The sequence below is a fragment of the Phyllopteryx taeniolatus genome, chromosome 4 (genome assembly GCF_024500385.1).
Source record: "Phyllopteryx taeniolatus isolate TA_2022b chromosome 4, UOR_Ptae_1.2, whole genome shotgun sequence".
In the NCBI taxonomy this organism is placed as follows: Eukaryota; Metazoa; Chordata; class Actinopteri; order Syngnathiformes; family Syngnathidae; genus Phyllopteryx; species Phyllopteryx taeniolatus.
Window position 1 is genome coordinate 28,785,825 of NC_084505.1, and position 20,132 is coordinate 28,805,956.

Below are 20,132 nucleotides of genomic sequence, written 5' to 3' on the forward strand. Positions count from 1 at the left end.
ATCCATCTATTTTCAACAGTTTATCCTGTTCAAACTGTAACCCGTAAATTTGGTCGCCCCCTAGGCTGGAATTCAGTATTTCAACAGAATCCGTCACTTTTGTACGTGATGATTCTCCAACATTCTACAACATTCTTATTCTGTTTTGAAGGACAGCCAGTCCTTTAAAAGATGGATTCTTTTTTGTCCACGTATGCACCACCATCCCGAATACCGCTGACAGTGCAAGCCGTTCACCTGGCATGCAAATGACCGTTTAGTCCTTTTTGCAGCTCCTTGAGACCAGGGATTATTTTGACAAACTTTACAAACTCATGTTTTACTTTAAGATCTTTTCAGACTTGGCCAATGGTGGGCAAATAGTGTGCTGTCTCAAGTATTTTCCTCTTTGTTGGGTTACACTACAATGTGAGAGTTAATCCACATATAGGCAGATTTTAAATTGATACATTTGCACACTTTTGAGACACTTAGAGAAACCTAGGGGGAGATTTGGCAACACTTCCATGTAACTTGCACAAACAATATGGCAGCCAACTGTGCTGAGAGTGAGCATGCATGCATGCGTGTGTGTGTGTGTCTCACCATTATGATGAGTGTAGCAGGGCCTATAAAGCTCCAGATAAAGTATGTATCCAGTCGCAGCCAGCACCTAAAGAGAGAGGAAAGATGCAGAGGGATTAAAACATGTCCCAGAGGGATGCTGGCTGGCAAAGATTTACCATCAGATGACAGTTTATGCATCACAGGCGTACACACACACACACACACGCACACGCACACTCTGGAGGGAATGGGAACGAGTTATTTACATGACTTTCAAATGCATCATGATAGAGGTGTAGGACACAAGGAATTGTGAGAAATACCGGAATGATGGAGTGAAACAGAGGAAGCGCATGGCTCAAACATACATCAACACGCCGAGGTTGAGCCGGCGAGAGATGATCACCTGTGATAAATACACCTTTACTCCCCCCAAGGGCACGCGAATGACACTGCCACAAGGTAGGGTGGCCTAACATATGACATCATGTGTTCAATGGAATGCAGAGGTGTGACTCGGAAGACTCGATTGCATAGATGCAGTCGGGGGTTGAGAGTATACGCACAACACACGCATCCACAATTTGCAGAATTACACAAAAACTATCTGGTGATCTAACTCAGTGGTTCTCAAATTGGGGGCCCCGGGGTCTGCCAGCTGTAGCTTGGGGGTCTGCAAAACTATTTGCAATTATATCGTGTCATTTTAAAATTCGTACATACCTACATATAAATAAAACAAACAATATACTGTAAACCAATTACCTTCTCTAGTATGATGGAGATGATTGCATAAATCTGACATTCCTGTATGAGCGCAGTATTTCTTGTCAGCAATGACTGATTAATATTTAATTCAATTAAATTTCATTAAGTCTCTATTAAATAGGTCATGAATATTTACGTTAAAACATTTTTAAAAAAAAATAAATCTCTCTGACATGAAGGGGAGCACATGGTAGTTTTGGTTAATGGGCATTGGGATTATGAGGTGGTCTTTGGATTCTCCTGTAAGAAGTCCCTGGACCCAAAAGGTTTGAGAACCCCTGATCTAGATAAAGGTGTGTAAACAATTTTCTTTTTTTATTGAACTTTTTGTCATTTGGAGTCACTATGGCAGCCTCCATGAACCAAAAAGTACAACCCCAATTCCAATGAAGTTGGGACGTTGTGTTAAATAAAAACAGAATACAATGATTTGCAAATCATGTTCGACCTATATTTTCTTGAATACACTACAAAGAGAAGATATTTAATGTTCAAACTGATAAACTTGACAGTTTTTAGCAAATAATAACGAATTTTATTAATTATTTTTTTTCAAAAAAACTGGGACAGGGTCATGTTTACCACTGTGTTACATCACCTTTTCTTTTAACAACATTCAATAAACGTTTGGGAACTGAGGACGCTAATTGTTGAAGCTTTGTAGGTGGAATTCTTTCCCATTCTTGCTTGATGTACAGCTTCAGCTGTTTAACAGTCCGGGGTCTCCGTTATCGTATTTTACGATATTTTTCAATGGGAGACAGTTCTAGACTGCAGGCAGGCCAGTCTCATACCCGCACTCTTTTACTACGAAGCCACGCTGTTGTAACAAGTACAGAATGTGGTTTGGCATTGTCTTGCTGAAATAAGCAGGGGTGTGCATGAAAAAGACGTTGCTTGGATGGCAGCATATGTTTCTCCAAAACCTGTATGTACCTTGTAGCATTAATGGTGCCTTCACAGATGTGTAAGTTACGCATGCCATTGGCACTAACACAGCCCCATCACAGAAGCTGTCTTTTGAACTTTGTGTCCATAACAGTCTGGATGTTTCTTTTCCTCTTTCCAAAATTTCCAAAAACAATTTGAAATATGGACTCGTCGGACCACAGAACACTTTTCCACTTTGTATCAGTCCATCTTAGATGAGCTCGGGCCCAGAGAAGCCGGCGGCGTTTCTGGGTGTTGTTGATAAATGGCTTTTGCTTTGCATGGTAGATTTTCAAGTTGCACTTACGGATGAAGCGGCGAACTGTATTTACTGACATTGGTTTTCTGAAGTGTTCCTGAGCCTGTGGGACGATATCTTTTATACATTGATGTCGGTTTTTGATGCAGTCCCGCCTGAGAGATCGAAGGTCACGGGCATGTCGGTTTTCGGCCTTGCCGCTTACATGCAGTGATTTCTCCAGATTCTCTGAACCTTTTGATGATATTATGGACCGTAGATGATGAAATCCCAAAATTTCTTGCAATTGTACGTTGAGGAACATTGTCCTTAAACTGTTCGACTATTTTCTCACGCACTTGTTTACAAAGAGGTGAACCTCGCCCCATCTTTGTTTGTGAATGACCGAGCAATTCGGGAAAGCTCATTTTCTAACCAATCATGGCACCCACCTGTTCCCAATAAGCTTGTTCACCTGTGTTTGATGAGCATTCCTCAACTTTCTTAGTCTTTTTTGCCACCTGTCCCAGCTGTGTTTGAATTCGAAGTAAATGATTATTTGCTAAAAACAATAAAGTGTATCAGTCTGAACATTAAATATCTTGTCTTTGTAGTGTATTCACTTAAATATAGGTTGTATTCTGTTTTTATTTATGTTTAACACAAGGTCCCAACTTCATTGGAATTGGGGTTGTACTAATGACCTGTTTGAGGAAGTCCCATTTGAGTCACTATCCAACCATTGCCCCTGCCCCAGGAGCAAAATCGAACGGTCCAATGAACCAACGCAGCGGTGACCACACAAAACTTATACAACACACAGCTTTTGCCCTCCTCTCACTGCTTCGAAAGCCAACGCATGTATGCTTATGTTGCCGCTCTTAAACCTTCCTCATTTGCAGCACATGCGGGAGGAGAACGTGTCCCTGCTTCCGCTGGCCGGGGTCACACCTCCACGCTTAAAAAGTTTCAGAGGAGCAAAATGGCCGACTGATTCACGGCCAGCTGCTTTTGAATTATTAATCTTTCAATTTCCACTACGTTCGAGCGCTCTCCTCTATTACGGAGGCCCCGCGTTGTGTCACCGCATCATCCGCCATGGCCTCCTGCGTCAAATCATTCATTGCTCCCCACCTTCATTAAGAGACGTGAGTGAGATTTAGCCGTTGGATCGTATTTTGCTTGAAAAAAGGCAAGACGCGTGCCGTGCCATTTTCAAGGCGGTGGTTGATAAATGAGTCGCATAACTCATGTTTTTCTTCTACAAAAGGTACTTTACCACAACCATAGCTGGATTTATTATGCAATCAATCAGGTTTACATGAAGGGACACTGGTCGTTTAGGTGAAACATTACACTAACTAATTCGGCACAGCTACACATTGTAATGCTACAACTTCAAGAGCTGTATCAACAATTTGTAATTTATAATAGTAATTAATAATAGGGGTCAACTTTCTATTATCACAAAACTATTACATGAACAATGTGATACGTCCTGTATATGTAAGACCTGTACATAAAAAAATAAAAAGACAATTTCAAGCTTCACAAAGATAATTGAGATTTTTGTTGCAGGTTTAATTGAGTTGTACGTTATAGGCCACATTAATAGTGGAAAAAGTTTTTAAATTATTGAACTTTGTCTCATTTGTTCATGTCACAAAAGCCTGACATTTGACCAGGGGTGTGTAGACTTTATTTATCCACTGTAGCTAAATAATATAACCAAAATATTAGAAACGCCTTGTACTGTTGTACTTTGCATACATTTATAATACAGTATTCATTGGATCTTATTTGATGGTTCAGTTGTACCTAATGAAGTGTCCAGTGAGTTAAATAAAGCACTTTTGTAAGCGTTTCGTGAAATAATCTTCAATGCAGCTGATAAATGTTGTTTGTTGTTATTGACACCGTCAAGTAATTCTAACTTGTGAACACAATCAAAGTACTATTTTGAGCTCATGCGAAGTTTGATTTGGAAGATGAATCGTGTTTTTGAGTTGGTTTGATGCTCATTGAATTGAGGCCTTGTAATAAATTGAGAGCTTCAAATATATGAGTAGTATTTTGTCATAATAGTTGTCTTTTTACTTCATCCAGCCGTCCATTTTCCATAATTGTGCAACAAAACTAATTGTCTTAAAAGCTGGCCCACAATAGTACACAGTGTCAACTTTCATCTGGAGCCCGGCATGCAGATTCATGTTTTATTGATTATCCGGAGATGAAATATTGAGCTAAGTGGCATCGGTGCGCCTTCAACATCAGATTCAACCCTTCCCCACTTTCCCAACTTCCGCAGATGATGCGCACCTCGTGGAAAGCGCAACTTCACAAACGGTCTCAGGAGCAGCAGAGTGAAAATGTGAATCATTTAACAGTTTTATAATGTGCTGTCATTGTTCACTGCCTGTATGGAAGCATTTATTTATAAGGCACCCAGCAAGAGATTTTAAATGTTTAACATAAACGTGTAAAGGTCTACAGATGCAACATTCATGCACAGTCCTTCTATTTCCCAGTGCATCATTATCAAATACATGCGGTGCATTTTCACTGCGTGTCTTCACTGCCCATGTTCAAGTTTGAGTGTTTTTTTTCTGAAAAGTGACTTTTGTTGTATGAAATGAAGCCACAAAATTACACTTCTACAGTCTGATGATTTGCTATGACAAAGTTAGATAATTTGTGAGTGAGCAAGATTAGAGAAACATTTACTGTACAGAGGATCCTCGCATACTCGCGGTTCAACATCCCCGGATTCACCTGTTTGGTCGAATTTTTACTTATTTATTTTTGTCCTTCACTTTCCCCCCAATTTTTCTTTATTAAATTTTTTCTTTTCTGGGTGGGAACCAACCCTGAAGACGCTTATTTGTGGTTTATCCCCACTTCTTCAAGACTGTTTTGGGTTTAAAAAAAAAAAGCAGCATACTTTTTCTCTGCTTGTCTGAAAATGGAGGATTGCATGTTACGGAGTAGTGCATCTTTACAAAGTGACATAACAGCTACTTCCCTGGCATAAGTATTAGCCTACATTATTTTCTGTTGTTTTTTTTGTGGGACAGGGATCATATTGACCATAACGTTGTTTTTGTTTTTACGAGGTTGTTATTGCGTCCAAACAGATTGTTCGAGCGTCATTCCTGAACTTCTCACCTCCTTTGATATAGTTACATGGCATTGTTGTAGTTTGCTAACATATGATGTGCTGAATTCAGCAGGTTCATTGCCATTCTTTTGTTAATTTATTGATGGCAGGATTTCAATTTCAGTACGTAGTGTATAGCATTGTTCATTATCGTGGTTGTCATTTTAGTCATGGCATCATAGTGACAGCTCTTTTAATTTTTGTATTTTTTCTCTCTCTAATGTCACCAAATAAGATCTCATGTTGTATGTTATTATAATGCGCCGGTTTATACGATGGCATGGCCAGCGAGTGCACGAGCACCTTCTGAATAACGTGGTGAGCTCTTTTCCCCGGCATAGGTCACACACGTTGAAACTTTCATGAGCTTGACTCTTGCATGCGGCGCGCGCATATGCTTCCTACGAATGAAGTGTCGGGCGCCCTCTCCCTCGGATTCCGCCTGCGACTCAGTCAAGCATGCGTTAGTATGTCGTCATGTACGTCGACGACAGTACACTCCCTCCCGGGAATAAATCTGCTGCACACAAAGAGGCCGCGCTTTCTGTCCACACCCTTTCAACATTCCCACATTGTTGCGCTCTCGTAGGCAGTCCCGCTTCTCTATGCCCCTATTCCGCCATCCTTCACTGCTTCTTGCCCATCCCGGCCTCTCTGTAGTGACACTTCTCAAGCGCGTGTCGATTCCAGTGCCGCGGCCAAAATGACAGCAGGCAGACTCCCTCCATCCCATCCTTCCTTCACAGCCCATCATCCCTCCGTATCGCTTACACTCGGTCGGTGCCGTAACTCCTGTAGTCCACTGCGGCGGAGACGGCCACGATGACAGCAGGCACGCCGTACCCTGCCAGGTAGAAGTACTTAGTGCGGGAGTGTTCGCTCTCAAACACCTCCACCAGCATGATGTATAGCTGCACCCCTTCCAGGAACATCCAGGTGAAGGCTGCCAAGAAGAAGAAATGGAGCAGGGCTGCAAAGACTGCACAGGCAATCTGGTGAGGAAAAAGAGGAGGGGATTGAAATAAATAAACAGCAACACAACACTTACATAATATTCAAACTGATGGCTTTAGAGTCAGTTTAAAAAGTAAAAGGTAAAATAACTTTGGCTTATCATATTCAAATAAGGGAGGAAATGTGAGGGTTTGGAAAGCGGGTTGCCATTAGTGGAACCGACAGGAGAGTTGAAGGTAGGCTAAACAGAAAAAAACACAATCATTGCATATTATAATGACAGTTACAGACAATGGAATCGCTTCAAGGCAGCACTAATAGCGGCGCCGACACTTCCCGAAAGAAGATGGCTGACTTACACTTACACTTTCTACTAATTACAATTTTTGTAAGAACACGCTGCAAAATGCAACAGCTCTCAAAGAGATATATTCACATTGTGTTCCTTTAAAAAAAAAAAAAAAGGCTGCAGCAAATGTTTGATCTAAACTTAGCATAATTGATGAATTCTTGATAAGTAAAACCCAAATAATGGCATTATTTGTACAAAGCTTGCCACGGAAGGAGCATTTCAAACACATTGCGGTCACCAGCACATCCTGACAGATGATCAAGATGTGAAATGAGTTGGAGAGGCAGATCATACGACATTTAAAAAGACCTGTGTGAGAGACCATCTGGTGGATATATACAGCATATTTATACAAAAAGAAAAAGAGAGCAGCAAAGATGAGAACTCGGAAAATGAAAAGAGAAGCCATCGAGCCTAAAACGGCATTAACAATTGAGGCAATAGGGCAGGAAGAAAAGAAAAGAGTGGCGCTTAAGATAAGAGGCAGACGCAAGGATGATCTGTGAGATTTGGGCCAGCATTTCCACGGCGATCTAAAGACTTGTTGAACGGAAACGCTCAAAGTGGGACTTTTTATAATGAAAGCGCTTGCAGGGGGAGACAATTACCTCATGTCTGACAGACAATGAGTTTAGGGAGCCAGGGAGTCACTCATTTCCATTTCTAATGACGGCACGTTTTGCCTTACACACACAAAGACGCACGCAGGTATAAAAAAAAAAAAGGGTGTCCTGCTTATGCAGAGTCATTTGGTTTTCCTGATGGATTTACTGGCTTAACCGGCTACAAGCTAAGTGACGCTGAAGATGTTAATGGAGGTCACGAGTAGCCACCGGTAATTAACCAGAGAGTGGTCTGCGCACGCACGCCAGCAGCTCGCGTGCACACAAACACGCACGATCGCTTCCACAAAGAAGCACGCAACTCCTCCAAAAGACAATGTCGAAATCGAAACACATTGTTCTCCTCTTTCCCGTTGACAATTAGAAGCTTTTCCTAATAGACGCTTGGTGAGATGCAAAGCTACTCTGTGGAAGTGATAAAGGATCTTTGCTGCCAGACTTTGCACAAGACAGGCGTTCCATCAAGAAATGTTTCTACAGCACAAAACTATGTTAGCGACACGGAGCCGCATGGGGCAAATAGTTGCCCGTTTGGGTGACCTCGCTTGGAGGAATGAAATGCCTTCTTTCAGTCATAATCTCCATGCAACATTTGCAACACAAAGTCAACACGTCACTACAAAAATATGTCTAAAATTTGGTTTGTTTGTTTTCAATCAATTTATGTGAAACACACGGATTCTGAAATAAGGGTCCAATGAATACCAGGGTTTTCATCTTTGCATTGACAGATACTGATTATTGATCATATCATATAAAACAGTGATTCTCAACAGGTGGGTCCGGTCTCAAAAGTGGGTCACATACAGCTAGTAAAAAAAATATATATATACATATACATTGGTCGTGTCCATATTCAGATTTTTTTGTTATAGTACAGAGGTGTACCAAGTTCCCGCATGGAACATAAAATTAGATAAGCAACAGGAAATGTACTCACGTGTCACAATTTTATTCCATAAACAAATACAGTACAGTTGAGCCTCTGGCTAGCGGGAAACATGCCTAGCAGTACGCTTTTGGCACTGTGTCAAACTCATTTGAAACAGCATTTAAAAATATAACGTATGGTCCCGGTGTTTTCAGAGGCTATTTAAAAAAAAAATGTTTTAAATGCTTTATTGTTCTTAACTTCTACAAAATAGGTTGCGACATTGCAACATTACGAAAATGCGGGTCCCAGGTTGACAACAGTTGATATAAAACAATATTATTTGTGATTGGTGTAATAAAAAGATGTAGCAGTCATGAGATGCTGTTACATCAATCTTGAGCCTTATTTCTGCACTGTTTTTTTTTCCCTCAGTCTGGAGAGGCATCAGCGGTTTTTGCGTTGAGAACGTTTTGTAATTATGCCTTGCAACAAAAAAATCAATCAAATACTATCAAAAGCATGTTCGCAAAACCGGTGCAAATGTTACAAGATGCATATGCGTGTTTTTGTGGTTTAGATTCGATTTAGTTTTGTTTTCTTGTGACCAATGTCTTATCTTGCTCATCAGGTTCCACCTGTTCTCGTCTACCAATCAGCTCCCTCCAGTCGCTTGCGTCTAGTCCAGGTGTGCCTCGTTGTCTCGTCAATTTATTTGTATTTAGTTCCTTGCTTTCTTTTAGTCCGTGTTGGTGCATCGTTATCAGATGTCATTTTTCCTTAGTCCTGTCGTGTTTTTGGGTAACTTAATTTAGATATATATATATTTTTTTTACTTAATTTAGTTGTTGTATTTTTTAAAAGGAATATTTTTTGGAGTGAATCTTGAACTCCTGCCTGCTTCTCTGCTTCCCTGCTCTTGGGTCCAGCTTTTGCCGCAACACCACAATAACCTGTAGCTGCGACGTGCCCTTTAATTAGGCGATTAACAAAATGAATGGAGCTTTACTAAGTGCGCAGTACATGCTAAGGTTCTGTTTTGCTGCTGAGAGAGGTTTATTTTTTCTCGAACCCACAATGAAAAATCAAGTCGACGCGTCCAACTTTGTGTCACTGCATGCTCGATGCGCAGATAGGCACACTTTTGTATATATAGTATGCCGAATAAACTACTTAATTTCCAACAATGCAGAATATACTGCTTGCCGCTACGCCTCAATGAACTCGGAAAGAGATAACGTTGTTATACTGATATGTTTGGGGGGCATTTTTTATTTATTTTTTTTGTGTGAAAATTTTGTTGTTGCTGTTTGATCTGTTCAGTTTGCAGCTACACGACTGATAGCAAATGAACAACACGAGAGATTTTTTTGTTTTTTGTTTTGCACCGAACATTTTCTTCACAGAGTATATACAAACTGATCAGCTAATGTGAAATGGTTAAAGATTAGCTGAAGGCACGTACAATCTCAGTTCATGAGTCAGTAAGAAGGTTAAAATGTATTTTGATTTTCTCTCTGTACCAGTTAAAAGTCGATATATATATATATAGAGAGAGAGAGTTAGCGAAAACCCCCTACACTGACTGGGTTTGGCATGCCAAATTAACCTACAATCGAATTACTATCGTCCAAATCATAACAAATGATTGTTTTTAGCGAGAAATTATTGGAATCATGTCAGCCTGGTCAACTGAGATCGGCGAAGCCTCTGGCCGGCCTCGGCTGTCGCTAATCAACAGAACGCACCACATCAGTGAGTGTGATGAATACAACCAAGACCCTGAAAAGATTCCACACGAACACAGTGACCAAGAATAAAGCTGTTCAATGTTATCTCGTATTATTTGATATGAACCCAGATTCTCAGGTTTGATATGAATATAAAGAGACGAGTAGGCTTCTGTATAGGTCTGATTTACACATTACGTATTTCTCGTTTTACATCTCAAACATGCTCAATTTACACAATAAAACAGCATTGGCAAAATGTTTCTGGTTATTATCTGCGTGTAGAATGTGCCTGTATAGAGCAGCTTGTCAAATGTAGGCTGAACTGCAATTCATGTATAAAGATACTTGGCAGAACCAAATGGATTTTTGGATTAAAAAAAACAAAATATATTCGTACTATCCTGAGGGCTGATGGAAGCAAGTGAAGCAGGACTCAAGCAGCACATTATTAGAGGCAAGGCAGCACATAGTCATGTGCATATACTTTACTCCAACATGTAATCTACAAAATATAGCAGGGATGAAAAAGCTGTGGGCCAAAATACTATGGCCCTTATAGGACTTAATAAAAATGGAAATGACCTATAATAGGTGGCAAATACAATAGGTGCTCTATGTTGATGTTTTGTCGCTTTACACAGTTAAAGGAAATTCTGTGTCATGCTGTGTTTTTTGTTTTTGTTTGCTTTTTGTGTGTCAGATTTTTGTCCCAGTTCTGTGAAAAAAGGAGTGCCTGGTGCCTCAGGATTAAAATGAAACTCATGTTGTTCAGTTTTTAATTTTAATTTCTAATTTCTACTGTACATGGCAGCAGTAGCTCATTTGTAAGGAGTTGGGCTTTAGAACCACAGTTTGAATCCTGCTGTGGATAAAATGTGAATCCTTCCTGAATACTGTCGAGGTACCCTTGAGCAAGGCACTGCCAACCGCAGGGCACATTGACACAAACAACCATTTGCACTCACGGGCGATTTAGAGTCTTCAATCAACCTACCACGCATGTTTTTGGGATGTGGGAGGAAACCGGAGTGCCCGGAGAAAACCCACGCAGGCATGGGGAGAACATGCAAACTCCACACAAGTGAGGCCGGGATTTGAACCCCGGTCCCCAGAACTGTGAGGCAGATGCGCGAACCAGTCATGCACCGTGCCGACGCCATATAAGTTGTACAACAAAAAAAGTTCAGCTCAAATGCCGTAAGTGTCTTGTATGACATGACTTCATCAGATTAATAGAAAATGCAAAAAATATCTGTTCCGAACACATACCGATGATAATGTAGCCTGTGTGCAAAAATGTCTGACGACAATACACTGTCCGCATAATACATACATACATATATAGTCCATATAATGTATATGACAGCAATGGTCTTCTCTGTAAAAATGGCCTGCGTCTCTTTTCTTACCGGCTGGTCTGCTCTGTTGATTCCGACCAGGAAGAGCGACTCAGCAATGAAGAGGCTGATGCAGAGGTTCTTATGGATGGTGTTGCGGTCGCTCTGCAGTCCGCGGAAAAAGCAGAAGGTGAAGATGCAGATGAGCAGGCAGACCAGGGACAGCAGGATGCCCACCCAGGTGATCACATCCAGGAGCAGGTCGTGAATGCTGTCTGCTTTCTGTGAACAACACAAGAGCAAAACGTATATTCAACCAGAATATGAAACTGACAGTGACATGAAATGACCCTCCCTGCCGTGAACGACGGCAGTCTGGCTGTGTGTCATTGAGCGTGCGGAGTCAGTGCGTTACACCGTGTTGCACAGGTGTTCCGGCTCTATCTATCAGTGTCCCACAAGCTGGCAGGCTGATGCATGTTCAACGCAGCGGCGGCGTGATCGATATACTGCTCAAAGCCGCCCGCTGCATTCGCATACGGCCGCCGAGTAAGCCGGCCCTGACAATGACCTCTCTTTGAAATAACACTCGTCCTCTGGCTGAGAGGCCGTGAGTCCACATGCACAATGATAAAAACACACACACATTGTGCGCCAAAGGTTCACCCTTGATCCACTTTCTTACGGTTTTGGGAATAACAACAAAACCTTCTCTGCCGTCTCAGATTAACGCAAAGGAGTACGCATTGGTTTATGACCTTTATTGTTACATTAATTGTGTTTTCACACAATTTGAGCTGTTCTATTTATATACCAGTGGTGGGCATTTGCAAACTGAATTCTAATATTTGTATCATGAAATTGTATTAAGCGGCACAGTGGCCGACTGGTTAGAGCGTCAGCCTCACAGTTCTGAGGACCCGGGTTCAATCCCCGGCCCCGCCTGTGTGGAGTTTGCATGTTCTCCCCGTGCCTGCGTGGGTTTTCTCCGGGCACTCCGGTTTCCTCCCACATCCAAAAAACATGCATTAATTGGAGACTCTAAATTGCCCGTAGGCATGACTGTGAGTGCGAATGGTTGTTTGTTCCTATGTGCCCTGCGATTGGCTGGCAACCAGTTCAGGGTGTACCCCGCCTCCTGCCCGATGACAGCTGGGATAGGCTCCAGCACGCCCGCGACCCTAGTGAGGAGAAGCGGCTCAGAAAATGGATGGATGGATGGAAATTGTATTAACTGATTTCCAACAGTCTATGCTCTTAATTACGTTGCATGTCTTTTGACTGCACTGCTTCCGGTGGATGTTTGATTTTTTGATTTCGTCCAATCCAATTTCAGCCTCCTTATATGTGCTGCCATGTCAATCTAATGTGCTCAGTACCTTCAGAATCAGTAGTGCTGGCCAATGTAACCTAAAAGGGATTATTTCTTTAATAAAAAGAATGATTTTTTCCACCATTATCACACGGACAGAGCGCAAGCCCTCGATGACATCAGCATTTTTCTGTTCTCTGATTGGTTGGGAGAGCTAGCAAAGTTTGACGCGAAACGGGTCTGTAGCGACCTGCACACAATAATACATTTAATCATCTGCAAATCTAATGGGTATGATGTCTTTTCTTGAAATTGTTGTGCTGATATATTGCATTTTGGTGTAGTGGTGATGGTTTCTATAATTGTGACGTGATAGTGGTGCTATGAAGAGGTGGTTTATGTCAGTCCTACTGAAGGCCCAAGTACCAAATACACGACCCACCACTGCTGTCGACTCTATCTAGATTGAGTACAATAAAACAACCTGCTAAAGTTCCTGGTTTTTGATAACTTAAATAGTAACATCTGCCATTACGATCAGGATATCTTAATAGAGTTTGTCAAATCACTTTCCAAAGTATGATAACTAAGTAGCAGAGTCTTGAGAGTTCTCAATCCATTTGCCAGATGTTGTGGTCCCATTCTCTTCCTGTCCTCCTTTATAAGATATGTTACTGCAAGCTGCATAGCCTGTAAATCAAACGGTGTCATGATTCATTCCAGAACCATGCCGGCCAGGCCCAACCCGAGTCAACGCCTACCTTGACCTCCATGTGGGCCATGAGCACGGCGAAGCTGGTGAGGTGAGTGCAGGAGCAGCTGGTGTGGGTGCGATTGGTGGCCAGCAGGCGACAGTCCTGCGTGGACCAAAACCCTGTCATGGTGCGCTTGGAGTAACTCCAGAAGGAACAGTTGGGATTGAAGTTCTCTTCGGAATGCTGGGGAAGAGGAAACACACAGGAGTAGATTTAATGATGGCACAAAAAGCAGGAGGCAGGGACGGCAATAAAACTGTGTGGGAAATCATTTGGAGGACTCAGTAAAACAAACAAGTTGGGGTAGCATGGTTAGAGGCAGTCAAAGAGACAAGAGCACAACAAACAGAAGGAACAGAATGCGCAGCAAAGCAAAGGCTGTGCTGGTTGCATGTGACATGGCGAGTGACAAACATGGTGGTGGTGTGAAAACCGAGGAATCTGTGTGTTACCCTACAAATGAGCACGAAAAACACTGAGGCTTCTTTTACTGCCGACAAATCGGATAAGTATTCACACGCTGAATGTGCAGCAAGAAAAAGTCAATGGCAAATCAATTCACAAGAAAATGATTTCGCATGGTAGCCCTTATGCCCTATGGGCATGAAAACCCATAACTTTGGACATAATTTCTATGTTGTTACCAGGAGCTTCACCTTCCCCATTTTTTCAGATTTTGAGTTTCAAACCTTTGACATCTACCTTTGAGATCAGCCAGAAATCGTAATTTCAGTGGGCACTTGCCAGAAATCGAACCAGCGCTGCCTGCACCTTATGCAGTAGCATGCACCACTGCATTATCACTCCATGTACTGTCGAACAATCATCCTGAAGATGACGACGATCGTCAAATATTAAAGATGTTAAAAAGAAACCTGTAATGGTCAGAATTGTGTTCCTCTTTTGCCAGATCACTAAAAACCACAAATGAATGGTCTTGTATGTATCCCATCGGGCAGCCTCAACTTGTTTATGATATTGTACATGTGACACAGGTTGTTGAAAAAAAACAAAAAAATGCTCCAATGATAAGGTCAGCCCTAATAAAATTGTTAGCAAACTGTTGAAAACGTTCTAGACCGGTCGACATGAGAGGAGCACATCCAGTACTATTTCGCCTAATTGGTTCTCAGGGACTACAACGACTTTTTAAGGCCTATTAGGGTATATAAAAGTGACAGATCATAAAGGGAATGAGGATTTAAAGTACTAATGTGTTTCGGAGAGTTTTTAATGACAAATAAGGCCCCGGACCCTCGTTATGACAGTTTACTTGTTGTGTTGGGATTTGCTAGTTAAAAGAAAAACAAAATCCATTCCTTATATGCTTTATCGACAAAAGTTTGGAATCATGATATAATAAATCAGGGGTCCATTAAAACACTTAGGAGTAGATCGCATTATCACTGTAGTATATTACAAAACATTTAGTCTTTTTTTTTTTCTTCAAAGTTGTATAAATGACCTGTTTAGGGATCTCATTGTTCAAAGGTATCCGTCACGAGAAGGGTACAAAATCATTTCCAAGTAATTAAATATACCATGGAACACGGTGAAGACTGTCATCATCAAGTGGAGAAAATATGGCACAACACTGATTGAAGAAGAGATGAGATGAAAACCGGTCAGGGAGGCTACCAAGAGGCCGACAGTAACGTTGAAAGAGCTGGACTGCAGCAATTTCTGGCAAGTACTGGCTTTAAAGTGCATGTGACAACAATCACCCGACGTATTCGTATGTCTGGGCTATGGAGTAGGGTGGAAAGACGAAAGTCTTACAGTATCTTGCAAAGACTTTTCAGGAACCCCCCAACCCCCCTCCCAAAGAAAACGGCATGCTTTGTTGAGCCATTAAAATTGCATTGTCGAAGATTTTTAACACTTTAGCTTGGTCAATAATTTGTCAAAATAACAGACCCTTGTGGGGACTGACCAATAGTATCGATTTGTGAAATAAATATGAAATTGACCAAATTTGTTTTGTCCCGACGCCGGTATTGGTACAGTTTGGCAGTGGCCAGCTGAATCTTGCTTCATACTTGAAAATCATCGTTTTTGTTGTGCATTTTTGATTGGATTTTGATTCAAACTTCGAATTGCGGCAAAACTAGCGGGCGACCGTCCGCACACTGCGGCATACTTCGGTGGCATTCGGCCGCGTCGCTCGGTATGAGGTGGGCCTTACTCACTTGTAGATGTTTGACGGTGAAGATGACAGGTTCCGACAGGTAGACCTTGTTGCTCTCCTTGTTGATGGATGCCGTGATGACGGGGGAGTTGACAATGACCGAACAGTTGGGGTAGACGGCCTCGCTGCTCAGTCGGACGGTGGCGTTCTCCGTGGAAAGATAGGAGCCCAGGTTCCTGTAGAGGACGAAGGCCATCCTTATCTCACCTGTTGGAAAACAACACAGAGGTGAGCGGGATCGCCTCGAGCAGGAATTGCCGTGAGAGACTGGTCGGAGCGAGAGTTTGAGATTTCCTCCTCACCGTTTCTGCCGTGCTGTTTGAGAGTGCTGGCTGACAGCTGGATGGAGTTTCCGTGTAGCTCAGACTGAGGGAATGTCAAGTCGGTGAGGCTCCCATCCGTGCTGAGCCGAGCCACTTCCAGCTCTGAAGCGCACGCGCGCACACACACACACACACACACACACACACATGCTCAAGTCAAATCATTGCGCAGCACGTTACATCAGGTTTGTTTTGTAGCCTCTTGTACGAAAAGTGTTTTCTCACTAAGTGCTTCACAGACATCGTTCCTCAAGCAATTCTCACTCATACCATACAACTACAAATATCTGACACTCATTAAAGTGAAGTAAATTACTTACATTAGAAAAAAAAATGAACTGGCAACAATGTCTTCAGGTAGATAATCCTTACATTGTGGGAATCTAATTTGGCCGTCAGTTTGTTAGCACATTCTTGATTAGGGCTGTGTAATGTAATAGATAAAGTTTCTAATTAACAGCTAATTAAACCTTTGGTGTATCACTATCTTGGGTTTTGGAGCGATTTGATGATTGAGACATTGGTTTCGCTGTGAAAACAGCTCGCACATTGAATAAACCACACAAGGACATATTGGATGAAAAGAGGAGGCGTAGCGGGAGGATTGGGGTGAGAGGGGGTGGGGGTCAAAGTCAGGTTCTGAAAAGAGCTGAAAAGAAGAGAGTTTAGTCAGAGGATTGGGAGCAAATGGGGTGAGACAGGTAGAAAAGACACGTACAGATAAATGCACTGGTCCTTCATTGGCATAAACACCAAATGAATCAACAATAGTTTGGTGTAGAATAAAGCAACAGTAGCTGTACGTTGTTTTATTTTACCTTGAACAAACACCTTCCACATCCTATGGATTGAATGCGGGCTTGGAATAAGGAACACGGTGTCACTGTCATCGCCATGGCAACCCTAGATCACCTTGAATTATTTGTCGACGAGCTATTTAGTTGCATTTGACGTTGCAGTTTCTTTTGATTATTTCAAATTGTGATGTGATGCGTGAACCTTTTGGTCTCTCACTGTGTTTAGAAATATTAAAAAGGCATCTTGTTGATTATTTTGATTTAGTATGCATACTGAAAAAAGGAGGTGCTCCACAGCAGCAAAAAAAAAAAATTTGGGGGGGAAAAAAAAGCCATTAAAGCCACTTATTTCTCTTTTCAAACCTAATGAATGCCAAACAGATAAAAAGCTAAAATTATCCATCCATCCATCCATTCTCTACCGCTTATCCGGGTCGGGTCGCGGGGGCAGTAGCTTCAGCAGGGACGCCCAGACTACCCTCTCCCCAGCCACTTCATCCAGCTCTTCCGGGGGGATCCCGAGGCGTTCCCAGGCCAGCCGAAGGATGTAGTCTCTCCAGCGCGTCCTGGGTCGTCCCCGGGGTCTCCTCCCGGTGGGACATGCCCGGAACACCTCACCAGGGAGGCGTCCGGGAGGCATCCGAATCAGATGCCCCAGCCACCTCATCTGGCTCCTCTCAATGCGGAGGAGTAGCGGCTCTACTCTGAGATCCTCCCGGATGACCGAGCTTCTCACCCTATCTCTAAGGGAGAGCCCGGACACCCTGCGGAGGAAACTCATTTCGGCCGCTTGTATCCGGGATCTTGTTCTTTCGGTCACGACCCACAGCTCATGACCATAGGTGAGGGTAGGAACGAAGATCGACCGGTAAATTGAGAGCTTCGCCTTTCGGCTTAGCTCTTTCTTTACCACAACGGACCGATACAAAGTCCGCATCACTGCAGACGCTGCACCGATCCGCCTGTCGATCTCCCGTTCCATTCTTCCCTCACTCGTGAACAAGACCCCAAGATACTTGAATTCCTCCACTTGGGGCAGGATCTCATCCCCGACCTGGAGATGGCATGCCACCCTTTCCCGACTGAGGACCATGGTCTCAGATTTGGAGGTGCTGATTCTCATCCCAGCCGCTTCACACTCGGCTGCGAACTGCTCCAATGAGAGTTGGAGGTCACGGCTTGATGAAGCCAACAGAACCACATCATCTGCTAAAATTATTAAAAAGATATTCTTCAACCATGTTTTCATTTAGATTATTTGATGATATTTCTTTAAGCTTGGAGCTAAAGCTATTGGAATGGTTTCCACTAATAAAATATTTATTAATCAGTGAAACACTAAACAATTAGTTTCAGTAAGTATTTGGAGAGTTTTATTTTGCCTTCATTCACAAACAAACCACTCAACCAAATAGAACAATCAATGCAGACAGTTTTTCTTTAAAAGCCATTTTATGCGTGACACCTGAATTTCCAGTCGCTCAAAAGCATTTGGACAACGTGAGATCATTTTAGATTACAACCCTCATTTTAGAAAAAAATGTTTAAATACACTTTTGGACCTAACTGTATATAAAGACTTGTGCTCTCTGTCGGTAGTCTTTTTAGACATACCAGAAAATAACTGAAAGCAATAATTCACAAGGGAGCTTACTGTTGAGCTGCTTTGCGATAAACGTCTACCCACGATGCAATATGTACAACTTTAGGGGGAAGCCGAACATTTTGTTTTCTTACTGTCACTTCAACAACAAGACCCCCTCCCCATGCACACACACGCACACACATATGCACATCCATACACATCTCAGCAGGATCTCAAAACAAGCCGAGTCTAAGATAATTAAAGCATCCTTGTCATGACAATCCACTTCATAAGAAACACACTTGTTCATTATTGTTATCACACGTGTGCATGCTGATGCCGCTCTGTTATCCAATCACTCTTCTGCTATCGCTAATAATTTAATCATTTGCCTTTTGCCATTACTGAAGCGTACAGTCAGACATTCAATAATGTCACATGCTTCTCGGGCTTCTTCGGGAGGCGGCATTCAGATTCCTGTTGCTCACTTGCATGGAAGACTCCGAAAGAAAGTAAGGGTAGAAGGGAGAGGAAGTGGAGGAGGACGACAAGAAGTGTGATCAGGCCAGTTATGAATAAAAAGAAGAGATAATCGCGGGGGATCTGCCCACTGGATTAGCTGGGAGGAAAGATTAACAGCACAAAGCAGAGAAATGAGCACACAACAAGATTATTTCCTGTTTTCAGTGCTTTGGAGATGTGCTAGCCTACATTTTGGTGCGTGCTCGGCGCCACGGAGGGAAAAGAAAATGGCAGTTCACGGCAATGAAACCTATTTCAACTTAAGTGGGTAAGGAGTAATGTGAGAAGCACATAATGTGAATAGCTGTGATTTCACTGCCTAATGATGTGAAAGAAAAACTCTGAGCGTCACGTGACATTCCACCACCTCCATCAGCCTCACACTCGGTGAGTCTTCATTGCTCGTCATCTCTGGCTTCGTTTCCCTTCCTGCTCCTCCTTTTCAACTCTGATGGCGTAGCATCCAAGCGGAATGAGTCTTCGCACCAGGGGGGGCGCCAGTTGATGTGATGTGCGGGTAACGTAAGATCGTACCACACAAGGGTAAAGAGGGCGGGGGAGGGGGAAACAAGAATGACACTCGATGCTGTCGGCGCAGATGAGATGGAGGCGAACACATAAACTACAAATCACCACGTCGCTGATTAGCAGTCAAGGAAAGTCACCTTATCACCTTAGGCTTAAGCTTAGGTCTGTTAGCGCCGTTAGAAATATGAAAAACTACAATGCACTGAGCTACCGCGACCTCTTGAATGAGATGTTCATTCAAACGGATATAAGGATCGTTTTGAAAGTTTGAGCAACACTGATTGGAAATTGGGCCAAAACAATAATCTTCTATCTGAAGTCTGAAGGGAATATTTTAAAAGGGGAACCGACACGTACACGGTAGACGACAATAAGCCTCAGCTTGGAGCTGAATATAATTAGCTGCTTTTTCAAATTTGCCATACAATGGGGAAATTCTTTTTTTTCACACCAGCAAAGTGGATGATACGCAAATGATTGAATGAAAATATCAAAACTTTTTCTTCATATCTATGTACATATTTACAACGCATGCTCACAAGAATAAGCAGCCACATGCAAAGAAATACTGTATAAACAATATAAACTGTTAATGTACTTTTGCAAGCAGTGC

At 42.4% G+C, this 20,132-nt stretch overlaps 1 protein-coding gene across 20 annotated transcripts in view; it reads right to left on the reverse strand.

The window, feature by feature from the left end:
- Positions 1-20,132, reverse strand: part of adgrl3.1 (adhesion G protein-coupled receptor L3.1) — a 149,442-nt gene that overhangs the window by 17,512 nt on the left and 111,798 nt on the right. For all 20 annotated transcript variants that reach the window (XM_061771351.1, XM_061771367.1, XM_061771364.1 and 17 more), the window contains 6 exons: positions 16,067-16,189; positions 15,766-15,971; positions 13,583-13,759; positions 11,582-11,791; positions 6,411-6,631; positions 586-652 (listed from right to left, as the gene is read on the reverse strand). In XM_061771351.1, the coding sequence (XP_061627335.1) occupies positions 586-652; positions 6,411-6,631; positions 11,582-11,791; positions 13,583-13,759; positions 15,766-15,971; positions 16,067-16,189 (1,004 nt within the window). The remainder of the gene's footprint in view (positions 1-585; positions 653-6,410; positions 6,632-11,581; positions 11,792-13,582; positions 13,760-15,765; positions 15,972-16,066; positions 16,190-20,132) is intronic.